The sequence below is a fragment of the Sinocyclocheilus grahami genome, unplaced genomic scaffold (assembly GCF_001515645.1).
Source record: "Sinocyclocheilus grahami isolate Dianchi unplaced genomic scaffold, SAMN03320097.WGS_v1.1 scaffold507.1, whole genome shotgun sequence".
NCBI lineage: Eukaryota > Metazoa > Chordata > Actinopteri > Cypriniformes > Cyprinidae > Sinocyclocheilus > Sinocyclocheilus grahami.
The window spans coordinates 621833-642770 of record NW_015505686.1 but is presented as its reverse complement, the minus strand read 5'-3'; the positions used below and the strand labels follow the sequence as shown (position 1 = coordinate 642770).

General features: G+C 34.6%; 1 protein-coding gene across 2 annotated transcripts in view; it reads left to right on the top strand.

Annotated features, from left to right (window-relative positions):
- The window catches only part of LOC107554584 (KH domain-containing, RNA-binding, signal transduction-associated protein 3-like), a 153138-nt gene that overhangs the window by 102646 nt on the left and 29554 nt on the right, over positions 1 to 20938 (top strand). For both annotated transcript variants that reach the window (XR_001605071.1, XM_016237149.1), the window contains exon 7: positions 12206 to 12288. Coding sequence is in view for 1 of the 2 variants with exons in the window: in XM_016237149.1 (XP_016092635.1) it covers positions 12206 to 12288 (83 nt within the window). In the remaining variant the exon portion in view is untranslated. The remainder of the gene's footprint in view (positions 1 to 12205; positions 12289 to 20938) is intronic.

The window sequence follows — 20938 nt, the reverse complement described above, 5'->3', positions numbered from 1 at the left end:
GTGTTCAGTATTCCGAGAGAGTGAAGCTGCTCAGAGCATCTTGGCAGTCCTGAAGCTCTCATTTTGAGCTGCGAAAATAAGAAGTCTTCCAATAAACCCAGCGACTGGAGCAGAAATGAGCAAGTGGGATGTAGTCAGTCAGACAAGCCATGCGTGTGTGTGTGTGTGTCAGATTTTCTTCAGGTAATGTTGTGTGTTTGTGTTACAAAAACACTAGTTATTATTTTGTTAGTTTAGATTCATTTTAAGCAGTTAAAGTCTATAGCACGTCCCCATTTAGATGACTTGTTAAAGTGTGTGTGTGTGTGTGTGTGTGTGTGTGTGTGTGAGGTCTCGTGGCGTCTAAGGCCAGGTCTTATCTTCTAACAAGAAGTCTTTCAGCCGATTGTGTCCATTGTACCAGAACACTCACCTAGGGAGCTGTCTGTCTCTCATTCAGGCTGTAGTGTGTGTCAATGTTCTCATTATGTCTGATGTAACCTGTGTGTTCTGGTGACCCTCAAACACTGATGCGAGGCTCTGATGATAGTAAGAGATCAAAGTCTTCCCTCACCTAAGACGGTGAGTTATCAGAGCGACACCTGACATTTGTCTACTCAGGAACACACAGCTTTTGTCAACATGCTTCTGCCTGATGGACTTTGTGGAAGCAAGTCACCTCTTGATCTGGGTGGTTGCTAGGGTGTTCTGGGTGGTTGCTAGGTCATTGCTAGGTGGTTGAGTGTTTGCTTACTGGACCAAGTCAAATGAGTCCAACCTGAAGTCTCTACTATATATATTATTTTAAATTTAATGTATTTGTTTTATTACTGTATTCATTGTATTGTATGCATTATTGTATTTATTGTATTACATGTATTAATGTTAATTAAATATAAGAATAGAAAAATAATATTGTTACGTAGTATTGCAGAAGGACAGACAAAGTACACGATCGAGAATCATAGAGTCTTTACTCATAAAGCACAGGTAACAGGACAGAAGGTAGAAATCAACACTGTAAACCGAAACGAGATCAGACACAGAACAAAGGAAATATATAAATATAAAAATATGTTCTGCATAGATTAAATATATTTAGATTTTGTTAATATATATATATATATATATATATATATATATATTGTGAAATGCATTATTTGGGGTAGTCTGTAGTCATTATAACTATCTTTTATATAAGGAAAATAGTCTGTACCCTCATTGAGCTACTGTAGGTAAAGGCACGTGTGTGTGTGTGTGTGTGTGTTGTGTGCGCGTGTGTGTGTACATGCAAGAGAGAGAGGCTAAACATGATTACGTTTGTCTGGGTCTCTCTGTGTCTCCAATGTGGCCCTTTGTTTCTGGCACTGGGATGGAGGAGGCAAATGTAATGTGATTACATGGCTTTACTGGGCTCTAATAGAGCTCACTCCAGCACACTGTTTACCTGAGCTCTGGCCAACAGTGCTCTGATAGACTCACCGCTGAGACCCCAGCTGGCAGCGCCAACAAAGATCCAGACTCTCACAGGCCACGCATCGCAGCCGCAATGTCAATTGCATACTCTGAATTACGCCTGTTTCACACCTACTCCGTCTGCAGTGCGTGTGCGTTGTGTTTTTTTTTACGCACCCATGTTAACAGATTAGAGCTTTCACACTGCACACGGTTGCGGTCCGTCAGTGCGTTCCAGGTGCGGCGTGTCTGCAGCAGTGCAGCGATCGTTTATGCACAGAGTCTATTTTTGCTGTGCTGCACGAGCTGAATTAAAGTGACAGCGCATTGTTCATAGTAAAAATGAACATGGATTGACACGGAAATTTAGTAATTTCACAATAAAAATATATAATTAAAGTCTACTGTGTTTCACAGGCATTTTGGCTAGGTTTGAAACAAATAAAAGTGCACTTTTAGATAAACAAGGCAACATATGCACTTGTGTCTTGTGGAGGTAGAAAAACAAAGTTCTTTAAGACCCGTGGGACTCTTTGTAATAAAGATTTAAATGTAAAAGGCATGAGAGCTGACTGTTTCTGTCAGTGGTAAGTTTTAATTTAAAATATTTGTGATAACAAGAAAGCTATATGCTGTGTTCAAACGTGTTTCCACTTGCTTGAGCAACTTAATGTACAAATCTAGTAAGGCATTATTTAAATGACAAATGTCAAGAGTGCATTATTGTAGAGCGAAAGCACATTAATATAATGCGCGAGCACGAATCTCTCCGCTCTTGCGCAGATTTCTTTTGCTCTGCACAAAACCGGACACGCACGCTCAGATACACTCTGCTCTCGCCCGGAGAGAGTGTGCGCACTTAAAACGTGTCTCTCCAAAAGTTGGTTAAATGGCCATGGTGTTGGTGTGCTTGACTGGCCAGCAAACTCACCAGACCTGAAACCCATAGAGAATCTATGGGGTATTGTCAAGAGGAAAATGAGAAACAAGAGACATTATATTGTGAAATATAATTATTAAATATTATATGAAATATTGAAAAATTTAGATATTTAAATAATTATATATAATAACAATAATAATAATAATACAGTCTCAGCTTTTAAATTGTATCAGTTTTATAGCGAAATACAAACAGTATGTCTTACAATAATGTGGTTTTCATTCTCTTTAATGTGGCGTGACAGTTCGCTGTATTCACCTGTTTAAGCAGCCTGTGAATCAGTCATCTAATCGATGATATTCTTTTCATTAAATTATGCTGTTTTATTTTTTTTAATGCCTTCTGATGTTCCTTTATGTTTATATTGTGCTATAACTTGTAATAAAGAGGGAAAACACATTTATAATTTGTATTTTGTGATAAGACTGACCGAATTTGAAAGCTGAACTGTGTTATATTAAAAGCACAGATCTTATTGTGAATTTGGAAACCAAGGTCCTAGAGTCTGGAGGAAGGGTGGAGAAGCTCATAGCCCAAGTTGCTTGAAGTCCAGAATTAAGTTTCCACAGTCTGTGATGATTTGGGGTGCAATGTCATCTGCTGGTGTTGGTCCATTGTGTTTTTTGAAGATGCTGATTTCAATTTCCAGCAGGATTTGGCACCTGCCCACGCTGCCAAAAGCACCAAAAGTTGGTTAAATGGCCATGGTGTTGGTGTGCTTGACTGGCCAGCAAACTCACCAGACCTGAAACCCATAGAGAATCTATGGGGTATTGTCAAGAGGAAAATGAGAAACAAGAGACATTATATTGTGAAATATAATTATTAAATATTATATGAAATATTGAAAAATTTAGATATTTAAATAATTATATATAATAACAATAATAATACAGTCTCAGCTTTTAAATTGTATCAGTTTTATAGCAAAATACAAACAGTATGTCTTACAATAATGTGGTTTTCATTCTCTTTAATGTGGCGTGACAGTTCGCTGTATTCACCTGTTTAAGCAGCCTGTGAATCAGTCATCTAATCGATGATATTCTTTTCATTAAATTATGCTGTTTTATATTTTTTAATGCCTTCTGATGTTCCTTTATGTTTATATTGTGCTATAACTTGTAATAAAGAGGGAAAACACATTTATAATTTGTATTTTGTGATAAGACTGACCGAATTTGAAAGCTGAACTGTGTTATATTAAAAGCACAGATCCTATTGTGATTGATTGGCACGCTACAAATAATGATTAGATTTGAAGATGTGAAATATTATTTCTAGGGATGCACCGATACCACTTTTTCCAGTACTCGCCCGATATCGATACTTTTATTTTTGGTACTTGCCGATACCGAGTACCGATACCGATATTTTTATTGCATTTGTACATTTTTTAAATATTGGGTACAGAAACCAAAAGGGTCTGTATAATGTTAGTTGGTTAACTTCATTTATAAAATAGATACAGTCAAACCAAAATTTATTCAGACACCTTCAACATTTCTCACATTATCACAGTTTATTCGCTATAGTAATGCAGGGAACCACTCGTTATAAATCTCCTAACTGTGATATTTTCAGAAATAGAAGTCGCGTTTTTTCATCTGAAATGTGCTGCGATTTATATTCCAAAGCCACTCATATAATCCAGAAACACTCAAGCAAGCAAAACATGCGCAACGCGTGCACGTGTTTGTACTGATGCAGAATGAGAGGACAGTAGTACAGCCTAGCGCATTTCACACAGGCTGCTAGATTCACTTTCGCCAGAAAGTCGTGTATGCCTAAGGTTGAAAATAAATTGTTTATAGTGAATGCCCCTATTTTTATGATTTAGTTTTAATCCAAATGATGCGTGTGCTAAGTGAGTGAACATCAAAGATCACACAACAGAATTGCACACGTGCTCTCTCTCTCTCTCTCCCTACCGTTAAGTAACTTGTGTATCGTTTTACTTACTTGTTTTTGACATATCCGACCGAACTACAAGCTTTCCAGTGATGCCTATGAGAAAGGTATATTCACTCGACAAGCTCGCGCATCTGCGCCGCCGCGTGCTCAATCCACTCAGCGTGCGTTGCTTATCAGCTCCCGCACACCAGCTATACAGGCGTTTAATGTTTAACATTATATTCATTGCATACATATACTTCGTAGTAGACATCCTTAACTCCATTCTGCTGTCTGTTGTTCTGTTGCCGGTGTTTCTTTGTTTGAATATGGCGCTTATCACATGCTGTGTGGTATCGGCGTTTGGTATCGGGGCATTTTAACGAGTAAGAGTATGAGTACAGGAGCTCAGTATCGGGCCCGATACCGATACCAGTATCGGTGCATCCCTAATTATTTCCAATCATTAATTATACGGTAAATAAAACAGCTTGTGACTAGTGGTCACTTAACATTATTTACCTCAGAAAAGACAACAATATAGCTTAAGTTAACAAGTTGGAGCCCACTTCAACCTTTAGAATGTTGTTAATGCTGTTTTTAATTAAATTGGCTACATGTAAAAAATGAAAGCTTGGACGCCACAGACTTTTTTGTGAAGTAGGTGGTGGAATTTTCACATTAATTAATATTATTCACGCAGTATACTGCTTGCTACGACTTTATCCTCAAAATATAATGATTTTATTCTCAAAATAGTATGACTTTATTCTCATATGGCTATGACTTTATTCTCGTAATTTGGATTTTATTCTCAAAATATTATGACTTTACTGTCATAATTGTACATTTATTTGTATTTTTATTTTATTTTACGTGGCACTAAAACGCCGTCATAATTTAATACATCCTTTCTGAATTAAAGTATACATTTATTTCCAACTTTTGAACAATAGTGTAGGTCAGTGAATTAACACATGAATTAGCAATCAAGCATAATTATTATGCTTTTTCACTTTTTCAACTTTAGTTAGTCTGTAATGTTGCTGTTTGAGCATAAAACAGATATGCAAAGTTACAAAGTTCAAAGTCCACTTCAAAAGGAGTTATTTTATTTAATAGAAATCACTTTTCAAAAACTACAATGAATGACTCGTTTGGACTACAATGCATATTTTCCGGGATTTGTGATATCACAAATATCGATGAATGGGACGAGACCTCTGGTTGAGCTGCACTAGAGAAGGCAACGAGTGTTATCACTATGTCGGAGACACGCTAGCTTTCTCAAGGCAGACGAACTTAGTGTTTACAATCATCCGGGTTTAAATCGAGCTCAAATTGATTTGATATTGACGCAATATTTACACTGAAGCTCACAGGCAAGGTAAGGGGCATGACATTTCCCGACCAGGTGCTGCCAATCACAACACATTTTTGTATTTCAGAAGGCGGGCCTTCATTTGATACAGGAACTATTCGAGGCGTTCATGCCAGACTGAGGAGAGATATTGTAATATATTATATTGTGAGTGTTGTAATAATGTAAAATATGTGAAAAATAATGTGTTTTTCGAACAACCTAGTATGAGAGCCTGTTCTAGTACACCCCCAAAACAAAATCGAGACTTTGTAAAAGAGCATAATAGGACCCCTTTAATATATCATTTGTTTTTACTTTTGGTATGAGGGTTTCCAGGTTAATCCAACTTCCTTTTTTTGCATTTTGTTTAGTATTTTCACTAGAATTGATAGTGAGTTTACTGTTTGAACTGATAGTGAACTTGATTGTGAGCTTTCACGTTGCTTTTATGCTTGTTTAAAATGTAACAAAACACAAACCGGCCGTTCTTCACTGTGCATGACATTGTAGGAAGTTTTTTCCTTGTCTAATGAACCCCAAGCCTGAAAGAGTCTCCGCTTTGTTTGGTTCATCTGTAACAGAGATGTGAGCATCATCAAATGAAGCTCCAGCTTAGCGAGAAGTTTACCAAACAAACCGCCAACAGTCTGTCATCCCAGAGACCATGGCGCTCAATGCGACTGCGACAGCACAGATCTGTTTTCTCTTTTATACAAAGCTGAGACATTGTAAGTTCAACCAAATTTGAAATGATTTGACATGCCGTGCAAACAGAGATTTCATTTTCTCCCTGCGTGGCGTGTGATGTACATGTCTAATTTCAGCGTCTTGTGCAAACGTTGACAGACTTGATCAAACCTGAGCTGATCAAAATGGCACAGCGGCTGTCAGCGGCTTTCAACTGCTTTACAGCAACCTGGAAATGAGTTTTCCTTCTTCAAGAAAGTCTCATTTTCTGTCTCACACACGACCTGGTTTTGTTTTCACTTTCAATCCGACTAATTTATTTGATCAGTGCATAAAGCCGCTCATAACTAATCTGCCAAGGTAACAGAGTTTGGCTCTTCAGAATACCAGAGGTTTTTACCTTATGATATATTCATAGTGCTGCAGATAGAGATCACTGTCAGCCGAGACGGCACAATGGAAATATCTTTGGTTATAAATAGCTGAGTGAGTCTAGTCCTGTTTCAGCTTGGAAGGAAGATGAGTTGCTCACCGGTGAGTGTTTTAATTTAAAGGTTTAAATGCTGCAAGCCTTTATTTGTTTTGATTTCAGCTTAATTCCTTTTGGATATGGAAGAAAATGAAACTGTTTGGCTTCTCATTGAATATTTGAGCTGTAACCAGCACCGAGATCTCTAGACTCCAGTCCAGCAGAGGTGACCTACTGGAGAGGCGCTGAAATCCCTTTGAAGCATTGTGGAGCTCCAGGTTTTCCAGGGGGATCAGTTCTCGTATCTTTTCTTCAAATTCATTTCACAGTTTCCTTTTTGACCTAATTTGATTTTGTGGGCAGGAGACTTTTTTTTACTGATAGACATTAAATTATTGGTGGAAGTAGAAGGGTGGTGAAATCAGAACATTACACAAGATGAATTCGAACCTGCATTTTCACCTCCTCCACCAAGAACACCATAAAAAGTGGCAGGAATTACCCAGAACACCTTAGCAACTGCCTAGCAACCACACAGCCTTGCCGCAGCAAGCAACACTCTTCAGAATATTTACACACACACACACACACACACAAACACACACATACAGTGTATATATATTAGGGGTGTAATAGTATACATATTCGTATTCAAACAATAAATGTCATTTTGATGCTCTTTGATGTGGCGTGACAGATTGCTGTATAAACACATCAGTTCAAACTGCAGTGCGGATCACGAGTCAGCGCGATCATCCCTTCCTCTTTACTGCTAGTTTTAACGCAAAATAAACATGAATGAACATCTCATGTAATCGTTCAATTGTGCAAAGACGTCAATAAAACAGCTTGTAAACAAATTGTCATGGAGCATTTCATTTACCTCAGGCAGGTCATCTGTGTCCGCAGCTTGTTAGTTCCCGAAAGAAATGAAGTCTAGAGAAGAGCACTTCGCAAAATATTATGTATATACTCATTATATTTTACTTTAGCTGTTAGTAATGTCTTAATTATTTAATGTATGGTTAAATAAATCTGTTATGAAACTAATTATGACAGCCACTGTGCAAATGAATATATTTCAACAATAAATACACTTTATAATTTAGAAGTTAATTTAAAAACTGCATTATGTGCAATTTACATGTTTGCATACATTGCATACATACAAGTTGAGTGTTGAGATATTTTTTAAAAATAGTAATTAAATTTAAGTTTGGGCTCTGTTGTTTATTGCAACCTTATAATAATGTAAAAGGGCTCCCTTCATGTGAATTAACCACTGATTTGCCAAAATGTAAATATTTTGGCTTTTATCTTGCGTTACAAAGCAAAACTTTGAAAAGGGTTAGATAGTGTACAAATGTGGTAGTGTATGATTCTCGCAACAACAGGGTCATGGGTTTAATTCCCAGGGAATGCATACACATATACAACTTTTAAGGTACATTTAGCTAAGTTGTATGAAAATGCACTGTACACTGCATTAGATTAGAAAGTGTCTGCTTTAAAATAATGCAAATTAACATGATAATGCAGATTTTTGCCAACATTAATGCCATCAGCAGCAAAAGTCTCTCTTTGTCTGTTTCTCAGTTTTATTTTTTCAAGTAAACTTCTTTATAGAACTCAGTTTAAATGTCACTTCGCTTGTGGTTTAAAGATGAAACAGTGCTTTGGCAGCGGCATGCCTCTGATCGGACAGTAATGCCGCTCTAAGACTGCGGGGTCTGTGATGAGAGGGTTTTCCATCTGTGTTTTCATAGTTGAGGAGGATTTTACGAATGTGAATTGAGGGCAGATGGATTTGGAATTGAGCTGGATATGCTGCAGCAGTCACAAGGGGTCAGAGCCTTTTTGTTGAAGACGTTTATCCTAAATTAGTAGGAGAACAGCAGAACTAGGTTTGATGTTTGACTTCTGTGAGAATATTTGAGATCATTTGACGATGAAGTTTTGCAATTGTACTCTGTAATGTGACATTTTATGCATCAAGATGGTGAAAGGCGCAGATGGTTGGATGTTAGGGGCTTGATGACGTCATCTGAAAAGAAAATGTATTTCAGAGGCAGAGCAAATGTTTATATCTTATTTTTTTTATTAATATTTTATTGAAAACTTACAAATTCAAACATATTTTTTCCTCTGGAATAACATGCAAAATATTGTTCACAAAGACATTTTTTTAAGAAATTGCTAATTTTGTTCAGAAAGGATGCATTAAATTGATTAAAAGTCGCTATAAAACATTTATAATATTACAAAAAATATTTTCCATATAAATGCTGTTCTTTTGAACTTTAATAAAAAAGAATAAAAAAGAATTTATCAGCACAACTATTTTCAACATTGACAATAATAATAAGAATGATAATAATTCATTGAGCAGCAAATCAACATATTAGAATGATTTGTGAAGGATCATGTGACACTGAAGACTGGAGTAATGATGCTGAAAATTCAGCTTTGCATCACAAAAATAATTTACATTTTAAAATGTATTCAAATAGAAAACAGTTATTTTCAATTATAATAATATTTCATAATGTTACTGTTTTTACTGTATTTTTGATCAAGAGATTTCTTTCAAAACATGTAAAAGCTCTTACCGACCCCAAACGTTTGAACAGTAGTGTATTAAGACTAAATTAAACAGGATCAAGTTTGATTTTATGTTGATTCCAAATTGTTTATGACCTTTGTCTGATAAAGCAACACTGTTTAAGGCATTTACATGTTCTCTCAGCTCTGTTTAGCACATTTGAACATATTTAAATAAATTCAGCACATTTTCCCCAACAATCAGCACAGAAAATGTGCAGGGTTTCCGCGGGTTCTTAAAAAGTCTTGCATTTAGTTGTATCACATTTAAGGACATAAAAAGTGTTAAATGGCACAAAAAGAAAACAAAGCGTTTGAGAGAGGCGGGGCATATAGGACCTACAATAATGTACAGTATTTGAAAAATAATGTGTTTTTTGAACATTAAAGCATGTCAACATATTCTGTTACACCAAATACACAAAATAATGATCTTTAAAAAAGCATCATATGACCCCTTTAATTATGATTTCAAGAGATTTTAAATTTGGGGTCGGAAAGACATGAATTGCGATATGGCTCAGTGCAACGATTAATCCTCAAAAGGCTATGATTTCATTAAATAAACATGATTGCAGCACCTTCAAGTCCAGTGCTGCCCTGTTTTGTGTACTGCTGTTACTGGGGAAACCGCTGTATTTCTGCCTTTCCGAAAGTGCCTCCTGCTGGCAGAGAATGAATTTGCATTTTCAATAAGCCTGTCTGCTGTTTTTGTTCAGACTAAAGCGAAAATCAGCCCATGTTTTTATGCTGCAAACACGCAGAGTTGTAAATGTGATCTGGTGGATCGACAAGAAGAAAATGCATTATAAAAATCTAAACAGTTGAGACAGTCAATATATATTTATATGTAATTTAATTAATATAATAATTGATTGATAATTGTTTAAATTAATATAATAATTGATACTTTTGGCCATTTTCTTAAAAAACGTTTTAAAGGCTGAAATGTTAAGTTTATCATTTTATTAAACTTTTTGTTTTTGTGAAAACCTGTAAATCTACAGTCATTTTACAGATTAATATGTTACCAAAGACATTGAGCTACCCCTCTTTTATGGTATTCATTTTATATTTGTCTTAAAAAATCCAGAAGTTAATAGCAGAAGTCAATGTTGGCCTATATAAAAATCTATTTTGAAAAAGTTCCAGCTTATTTTTTTTACCTCTGCTGACATTTCATATGTGAGTCTTCATAAACATATCACTGGGCTTTGTCAGGCAACAGACCACAAAGCCACGCTTGTCATAAAGCAATCTGCGATGTGTCACAATAATAGCTACATTAGATATTAACGCCCATGAAGATTCATTATCCACTCTTAAAGGGTTATTATGCAATGTTAATTACAGTGTCAAAATCATATCAGCCCTTGACTTAATGAAGCACTTTCACAACCTTTCATTTAAGTGAAGAGCTGCTTTTCAGTTTTCATGCACAGCTCTCTGCTATTTCTGTTTTAGATATATGGAGTATTAATGTCGGCGGGGTTCAGCCGAGTAGATTAACCTCTAAGCAGAGTTTGGGAGTGTGTGTGGATTCAGGACGACTTGAAATGTTTCATCATTAGCGCAGATCTCTTGACCCTGATGAAATGCAGTATGTCCTGTGGAGACTGTCCATCGCTCCAGACTCCGGCCCACAGTGCTGCATTATACATGCTTTTTACTCCTTTCATATCAAGGAAAACAGAGTTTTTCTTGGTCTTTTGAAATAATAATTCCATGTATTATGTAGCCATACTCTAATGTTCACAGTACAAAACTCTCTCCCCAGACCAATTTTCTGAACTGAAACTACACAGACAAGTCAAAATCTTTATTTTCATTGAACAGAAAGAATGATATTATATATAACATCACATTATTTCTATGCAATGAAAATAAAGATATATCTTTCTACAAACTGCATTGTTGCATTAGTAGCACAATGATTGTCTTTTCGAGTGAGTTATTGAATTGTTCAGTCAACTGATTCATTCAAAACACTGATTTATCCAGTAACTAAACAAGTGACCGTCTTTATGATTGAAACTTTAAATCATTCAGTCAACCAATTTGTTTAAATCACTGATTGAAGTACTGAAAACTGTTATGAAAATGCGCAATAGTGAATAACTATGCTGAAACTATGAAAACTATGCTGTACTGTCTTTATGAGTATGACTTTGAATCATCAATTCAACTGATTTGTTCAAAACACTGATTAATTCATGAACAAAACAAATGGCTTATCTTTATTACTGAGTCATTGAATCTTTTAAACAATGAATCGTCCAAAACACAGATTCCTCCAGGAACTAAATAAGTGAATCTTAATGAATGAGTCATTGAATCTTTCAATCAACTGATCTGTTCAAAACAGTAGTTCATTCACTAACAAAACAAGTGATTCTTTTTTGAGTGAGTCATTGAATCTTTAAATCCACTGATTTATTCAAAACACTGATTCATAACTAAACAAGTGACCGTCTTTATGAGTGAGTGTTTAAATAATTTAGTCAGATGATTTGTTCAAAACAATGATTCATTCATGAACAAAACAAGTGACTCTCTTTATGAGTAAGTCTTTGAATCTTTCAATCAACTGATTTGTTTAAAACACTGATTCATTCTGGAACATTGAATTGTATTTATAAGTAAACCTTTGAATCATTAATGATTCTGTTACATTTTTTTGATTCATTCAGGAATAAAACAAGCATTGAATCTTTGACAGTTTTTTTTTTTTACTTAAAAAAAAACCTTTTAAAAAGCTTTATATTGTATAAAATAGTTATGTGGATATTTACAGTATATATTTTGTTTCCCATAGGAATACGATGATGGATATGGAACAGCCTATGATGACCAGGGATATGACTCATATGACAACAACTACAACAATCAGGCACCAAAGTAAGTGTGTGTGTGTGTGTGTGTGTGTGTGTGTGTGTGTGGAGGCTGAGCCATCTGAGTGTGCTGTCCGTGTAAAGGGCATCTCTCAGAGTGCATGTGAAGTTATATTTGAACGAGAGAGTTTTTCACAATGTAGGTCAGTGCTCATCCCTCTGTATTGAACCAAAGAGTTTGTGTTGGTCTTCACAGAGTTGGACTTGGAGCTTTGCTGCATTGGAAGTCGTTCAGGCTATTGTAGGGGGCAGCTCTGAATGTCCAAAAGAGAGAAGTGTCTGTCTCGCTAATGAATCACTCCTTTATCTTGCTTTTTTCTTTGCAAGGAAACATTTAGTGTTGTATGACAGGGTCAGTTGACACCGTGTACCAGTGAAGACCTTTATAAACACCTCGATCTTGTGAAGGACAGTTTGACTCATAATGCTCATATGCTCTTGTTTTCTAAAACAGATTATCAGAGTGCAGTAGAATAGAATTTGTGTCTCAAGTTGGACTACTAACCTTTTGGATTTTATATATAAATCTATAAAGTGATCTGTTTGGATATAAATCCTTCATTGTTAATTATTATATATATTTTTTTTTTGTTTGTTTTTTTTGTTTGTTTGTTGTTGTTTTCACATTTATTAATGCATATATTGCAATATAGGGATAGACGATATTGAAGTAGGATTTTATAATTATATTTATATTTATAGTTATATTCTGAATATTAAGTTTTATTTAAAGTTATTATATGCTTTTAAATATTTTTCTTCATTTTTTTATTTAATTATCTTTTTTAATTTCAATTAAACATTTATGCATTTTGCATCAGGTGGTTTTATCGAAAACAACTTAATTAGCTTTAAATATAGATAGATAGATAGATAGATAGATAGATAGATAGATAGATAGATAGATAGAAGGAATTATACGAAAATTTAATGTAAATTCTGTTATAAATCTATTATAATAATTTATTATATATTTTTGTTTGTAATGTTTTTTTGTTTTTATGTTTATTAGACGTGTTACAATATTAAACTAGATGATGATAAAATAGGATTTTATAATAGTGATATTACGTTTCATTTAAAGATATATGTATTTAATATATTTTTCTTTTGTCTTTCTTTCTTTTATTTGTTGCATTTTATCAGTTTTATTATTATTATTATTATTATTTATTTTTTTATTTTATTTAAATACTCACTTTGTAAGGATGTGAATAGTAATTTCAATTCAAAATCAGATAAATATGTTTGTTTTTATGATTTAATATGATTTAAACTCTGCATATTGAGAATTTCATCTGTCTCTTCGGTTTAGACCACCATTTTTGATATGGATCACATTTTTAACAATTTCCTCCACACAAAATTAATTTGAGCAGAAAATGGGCTTGACACTTGGCTTGGAGTGTGTGAACATGATGCTGGATTTGTGATAGCGATGACATGTCACAGTAATCATCAGGTCGACTTCATCACACTCTGACCAGTACTGTTTCCATGTAAGTCAACAGCTTCTTCCTGAACTCGAATGCTGTTTTAGGAGCTCAAATGACAGTCAAACTGATTCACTTTTATTAATTAAGGAGGAGTATTTTGGGTAGCCTACATGTACTTCATTATACGGCAGGTTTCTATGTTCTTTGATTCATAAAACATTGTCTGTGTGTTACTGAGCTCTGGTCGATTTCCTCATACCTCGTCCTGAAGCCTCTTTGATCTTGTAATATGTAATCCAGGGACATATAAACCAGCTTTTCTTTTAATCATAGAATATGTGGTGATCCAGAGGTGGTTTACCCTTCATCTACTTAAATAAAACTATATTAAAGACACAGCAGGCCTGGTCTCAGATCAGTATTTTGAAGCTACTCATTTAAGATAAATCTCAGTGAATGTATAACGTCTGTGAATTTTATATAACCTATAGGTGTATTTTATGATCTATTATAATGTACTGGAGGCTGGATAATGTTCCTGCATCATTTAGTCTCACCTGACAGTGACTTTCAGCGGACCATGTGCTTCCATGAGTCATACTCTATGTACTTATGGAGGCATTTTGATAATTGCCATCAGTTGGGAAAAAAAGCATTAAATAAATTCTTGATTTAAAATCAAAGTAATAGGAAGCATGTGATGAGTCTCACTGCTGCTTTTTAAATTAAATTACTGTGACGTTATGCCAATGAGCATAATGCTAGCAATGCCAAGGTCATGGGTTTGATTCCCTGAGGATGCATGAATGGCTGGAATGCAATGCTAGTCACTTGTATAAAAGCTGCAAATGAATCAGGAGACTCACCTGATGTCAACACCATATTGTTTAGTTTCAATTTCAACTGTAGGTTTTCACATTGTAATTTATTTATTTTATTCATTTAGTCATTTATCAGACGCTTTTATCCAAAGCGACTTACAAATGAGGACAACAGAAGCAACTGATTGTAATATTAAAACAACTAAAAACAGATCCAAATCTAAAAGCTAAAACTTTATAAATGCTACCTATACACATTTTAAAAATAAAGAGATTAAATAAAAATGACAAATGCATGTTCAAAACTTAACATTACAATGAAAAACAAAAAATAAAGCTAAAAAAAAATAAAAAATATTAAAAGAACAAAGGTTATAAGAGTATAATACTGTGTAGTTCTTCATGTGGTAGTTTAACCAGGCAAGGTTTCCATAAGTGACAATGAGAGTTTTATGAAATTCATCCTGGTGGCATTCCATGAGTAGCTTCACGGATGTCATGAGATTATTTTGTGCCTCCTCGTGAAACCCCAGAAGGAACTGGACATATGCCAAAGCACTGTAAGTTCGGGCAAGTCCTTCTTTCTTTACGTGGTACAACTTAATCTGTTCTTGCAGTCTATTGAGAACATCATTTAGATCTATATCATCTTTCTTCAGAGCCCAGGTGAAGTGGCATTCCAACTGGAGAAGTTTTGTTCTCAAAGTTCTGTCCGGATCCATACCTGGAAAAAGAGAAAAATGTATATGTATATTAAATATTGTTTATTAAATAATAATAATACTACCACAGACAAAAACATCTGAATGTTTATATATAGCAGTGGCTATACCAATATACCAATAGCTTTCCACAGTAATTAATCACACACACACACACATACAGTATATATATATATTTATTTATTTAGTCATTTATTAGACGCTTTTATCCAAAGCGACTTACAAATGAGGACAACAGAAGCAATCAATTGTAGTATTAAAACAACTAAAAACAGATCCAAATCTAAAAGCTAAAACTTTATAAATGCTACCTATACACATTTTAAAAATAAAGAGATTAAATAAAAATGACAAATGCATGTTCAAAACTTAACATTTCAATGAAAAACAAAAAATAAAGCTAAAAAATACAAATAATACAAATCAAATGACAGTAGTTTATCAGTAATCCTAAAAAATAACACTGGCAAACACACATGTTAAAAAACAACAACTTACTTACACATAGTAAGAAATGGTTATAAAAACTGAAACATAAGCGAAACAAGTAATAGGAACTATTGTTATTATTGAACACTACTGTTTGAAAGTTTGGGTTCAGTAAGGTTTTTTTTTTAAATATAATTCTTGTATTTATCTACATTACATAGCTGCGTTCTACATCATTAATAATAGGAAATGTTTTTGAGTACCAATTTTTCCAGCCTTGTTGAGCATAAGACCTTTTTCCAAAACATAAAAAAAAATCTTACCGTCCCAAACTGTAGAACAATAGTGTAGTTATTGTGTAATTTTACATTTACATTTAGCAGATGCTTTAAGTAATTATAAGCATATTTGACCATAACACCGTAAAGTGTGATTACTTTGGAAAGTGTGAATAAATCAGCACCATTTGAGCTACAGACATGAATTACATCTGGAATCAAGTGATGTGCTACACTCTTAAAAATAAAGGTGCTTCACGATGCCATAAAAGAACCTTTTTGTCTAAATGGTTCCATAAAGAACCTTTAACATCTGAAGAACCTTTATGTTTCACAAAAGGTTCTTTGTGGCGAAAGAAGTTTCTTCAGATAACAAAAAGATAAAAAAGAGATGGTTCTGTAAAGAACCTTTGACTGAACGGTTCTTTGTGGAACCAAAAATGGTTCTTCTATGGCATCGCTTGAAGAACCTTTTGAAGCACCTTTATTTTTAAGAGTGTATGCTACCTTTAGAAGCAACCTGTTTTTTTTGTTTTTATTTGTCAATAAAATAAAGATATGTTTTAAGAAAATCAGTCAGTATATACTCTTTTTAAACTACATACCTTTTCTTTTTCTATTCCATTCCAATGTGTTACTTGCTGTTTCTTTGTATTTATTTGTGAAATTTACTAGCAATTTCTGAGTGAAAATAGTTCTTTTAATCATAATATTTATTCATATTTTGAATTGGTTTTTGAATTTTATTTTAATTTTAGTTTGTTTTAGTTATTTTGTAATGTGCTTTTGGCATTTCTGTTATTTTTTACATTCCTTTTTATTTTTTATTTGATTTGAACCAAGACCTCAGAAGACATTGAGCAAATAAATATAACAAACAATAGGGTAAAAAATGGCAAGCCATTTCCATGTTTTCCACCTTTTTTATGTACGGAAATCGCACTTTCTCCGGTTCTCTCTCACAGACGCACACACACGCACTCGCGCACACGCTGACAGAAACTTGTCGTCAATGCCGCCCCACAAATTTATTTGATAAAATAGTTTAGCAGCTGAAAAGTTTCATGACATTTCTCAGTAGGGAGGTTCTTGAAGCAGTTTAACTTATAGATTCGCTATTAGTATGCTGCTGCTGCTGAACACTGCTGAGAGACACACAGACGCAGGTATTCACACGCACTTAATCTCTCTCTCTCTCTCTCTCTCTCTCTCTCTAATAACTGCATTAGACTGCATTAATAACTGCATTAGCCTGCATATCAATGGCTCAAGCCTCTGTTATTAGCTCTAAAATTACGTTTTGGAATTTGGTTTGGGATGAGGTACTTAAAAAATAGTCAAATATCTTGAAACAAATCATCTGAACAATGTCTTGATGTGTGGTTGTGACTCCTGGCCGTTAAAATTATTAGAGAAAGAACTCCTGAAGTGGTACGCCGCGCCTATTAATGGAATGGTCTTTCTGAGTTCTCAAACAAATTAAGAGTTACATTCGATTTTTATTAACTGAACGCAAGCGCTTATTGCGATAGAAAACACTGTAACGTTTCCACTGATTGAGAAATATTTTTGTTTGCTTGGGTGGTATTGTTAGGCCTATTATATTAATAGGGAAGGGGGGCCCACATTTTTTTTTGCCTATGTCACGAAAAGAGGTAAATCCGGCCCTGAAGAGCGCAGAAGTGGAATGTTCACGGAAGTGAGAGGTTTATCTCGTAGGTGCATTGAAAAGGTCAGAGGTCAAAAGTTATGACTTAAAAAAAAAAGCCTTTGCTCTGTGATTCTCCCAGGTGTGTCACCTTCTCATGTTGTGGTCCAGATACTCCGTGCGTGTGCGGTTGCGCTCCCTGCGGAAGTGCTCAGGGGTGCGTGAGTGTGTCTGACAGCATTTAAACTGCTTGTCACCTTCTTCAGAGTGCTGTAGAGCACCATATGGCCCTCATAACACACACACACACTGAATGTCAGAGCAGCTATAGGCCTCCGCAGAGCAGTTTATTTCAGAAAATGTCAGTGTGGTGAGTTCTGAGACCACTGCTTTTCAAAGGTTAGCACTGCTTCAGGAGACTCAACTCGGAGAGTTTAGATTTAGAGGGGAAAGGAGCAATTATAGCTGCAACTGATTAGAAATTCCCTGTTAGGAGATTGATTGATTGGGAGTTTTTCCATGGCACTGTCTCCTTTGGCTTGATCTCTGAGGGATTTGCAAAGCCACTGTTCTTTGTAAGCTGCTTTGGAACAGTATGTGCTGAACAAATAAACTGAATTGAATAATTGATGTTTGCAAACTTCTCCTTTTATTTGATTCTTTCTTTAGTAATAGCATTTAGGCAAGTATTGGACCACTTTAAGATTATTAGCACAGGCCTATAATTGTGCCTCTTGGCCAATAGAAGTGTTTTTATTTACCGTTTTGTGAGTTTGTGAACTTGAAAAGTTCTGTCTATTAGTGATAATGCAGTTTTTATTTTCCGATCTTTATAGTGACTCTTAAGTACATTTAAGTGCATTTTGAATACATTTTAGTGCAATGTTAAGTGCAACTTGTTCATTCAACTTTGGTTTTAATTTGAAATTGCAGGCATCTAGTTTGAATTTGCACAAATAATAATAAATACAATTTTTTTTAACATCCATTCTGTTGATAACATGATGGAATGAATTAATGTGGACATTGATGTAGATCTGTCAGGGTTCTGGTAGGGGTCTAGCATTGTTATGAATGCTTGTGAGTTCTTTATAGTTTTGTTTTGGATCTGCTAGGATTCTAGGATTATTGTGGATCTGTGTGGGTTCTCTGTGGTTTTGGTTTGGATCAGATATGATTCTGCTGTGCCTCATTGTAGATCTGCAGGGGTCTGGGTTGTTCTGCTGATCTTAAAAGGTTCAGTCTGCATTCTTGCAGTGTAAAAAAATGACTCAATCAATTTATTATTAAATTAATATAAAAAATCCCTTTGATAAATTGTTTATAATTAGTATTATTATTTAATTATTTTATTTAAAATTAAATTAATTATATTATTTAATTAATGTTCAATCACAGCAGTCATATTATAAATTAACAAAATATTTTCAATTGCACTTTTTAGAATTGTCTTTCTTTTCCCATTTGCCAACAAGTGTCATTTGACAGTTAATGTAATGGAAGCGACCAATGAACTTTCAGCTGAAATTTTAAGACACCCCATTAAACACAGCATGACTCTCAACAGTTGATGAATATTTTTGAATAGCAGTTTTCTTTCACAATACTACTAATAGTCTTTTTGTTTTTCAGTTTATATATATATATATATATAGAGAGAGAGAGAGAGAGAGAGAGAGTTCTCATTTTTTAATTGTTCATCGGAATTTCTTTTAAATAATTGTATTCATTTATTCATTTATTATCAATAAATAGATGTTTTATAAATTTAAATGTACTTGTAATTTTAGCTATTTCAAATTATGAATAAATATGAATATATATATATAATTTTTTTAATAATAAATTGATCATTTCATTCTTAGTTCTCCTATAGTTCTCAATAATTGCAGGCTCTTTTATCAGTGAAAAACTTAATATAGAAATCTAGATCTTGACTCTGTTACTTTGTTTTTCCGGTTCTTTTGATCCTGTAAGTACAGAAATAAGCTGTTCCACACCTGATGAAGAGGAACATTATATAGTTCAGCTGACATCTCTGCAGGTCACGATTATCACGATCGATCACTCCTTCGTTCAAAGCATCAGACTTTGGCGGCTTTCTCTCTCCTCTACACCTGTCTTCCTCTCTCTTCCTTTACTTACACATTTTGTCCTCTGTCCCACTTTCTCTGCGCTTCCTCAGACAGATGCGCTGATATTTTTAACTTGTTTCGCTATTTTAGAGGTTTGGTGTCTTCGTTCTCGTCTCCATTTTCAGTCTCTGTGGACCTTTGGTTCTGTTCAGTTCTGTTAGTGAAACAAGAAGACTGTCGCAACCTAAAATTAAATTAATTTACATCTTAAAAAAGAACACAGTGAAATCTCTTCCGTGTCTGTCACAAAGTCATAAGCATTTGCAGACCACAATTTCGCTCGCAGCTTGTTTGAATAGACTGAGACATACAGTAATTTATGACCAACATATGTTTATGACACACATAATTATTTTCACATGACATATGGACACACATTATTATTTTCACATGACATATGGAGTGTACAAAACATGTTAATAAATATACATTGAATGCCCTGGAAATTCAGCTTTGAATTGGTGCAAAATGCTCAATAGAGTACAAAGGGCTTATGGTTTTCCACTGGGTCCATTTTTAGACTGTAAAAAATCTCGCTTTAAATGAACAACCTTAATGTTCAACCGATCAAACATGCATGCTGTACATGCGTGTTTGCTTAAAGTAGTGTCCTATTTCAATTTTGGGCTGAACTGTTCCTTTAAGGAAACTTTGTCAGTGGTCATTTGGTATCGATATAATTTAATTTTGCCTATAAAAAAAAGTGATTAGTATTACTAATCATCGTCACTATTCGCAAAGAAGAAAAATGTATTATGATTTTGCACTGGCCCGATGCACATCAGAACTGGTTCAAACTTTACGCAAACATTAAAAAAAAAGTCACGATTAAAATAAGATGACGTTATAAACAAATTACGCATTCTATAATAAATAAAATAACACCAACCTGCTAGAACAGCTGGAGTCTGCGGCTCTTACTCTCGTTGAACATTCTCAGTAGAGTATCTTTCCATTCATCCCGAAATTTTCTTGTCAAGTCTCTTTCAAATGCCAGTTGCACTAAATGGGCCTTTCGCTTATATAGCATGCTCCTTCGTTTGTCCGTGAACCCATTTTTCAGAGTAGAAAATTAGTTTTCACATGTAGCTGTATAAGCTCCAAATGTCAGCGCACATTTCATTGCAGCGAGTACACTAGGCATAGCTTCAAGCGTGGTATGATGCTCCTGGAGTATTTATTTAAGTG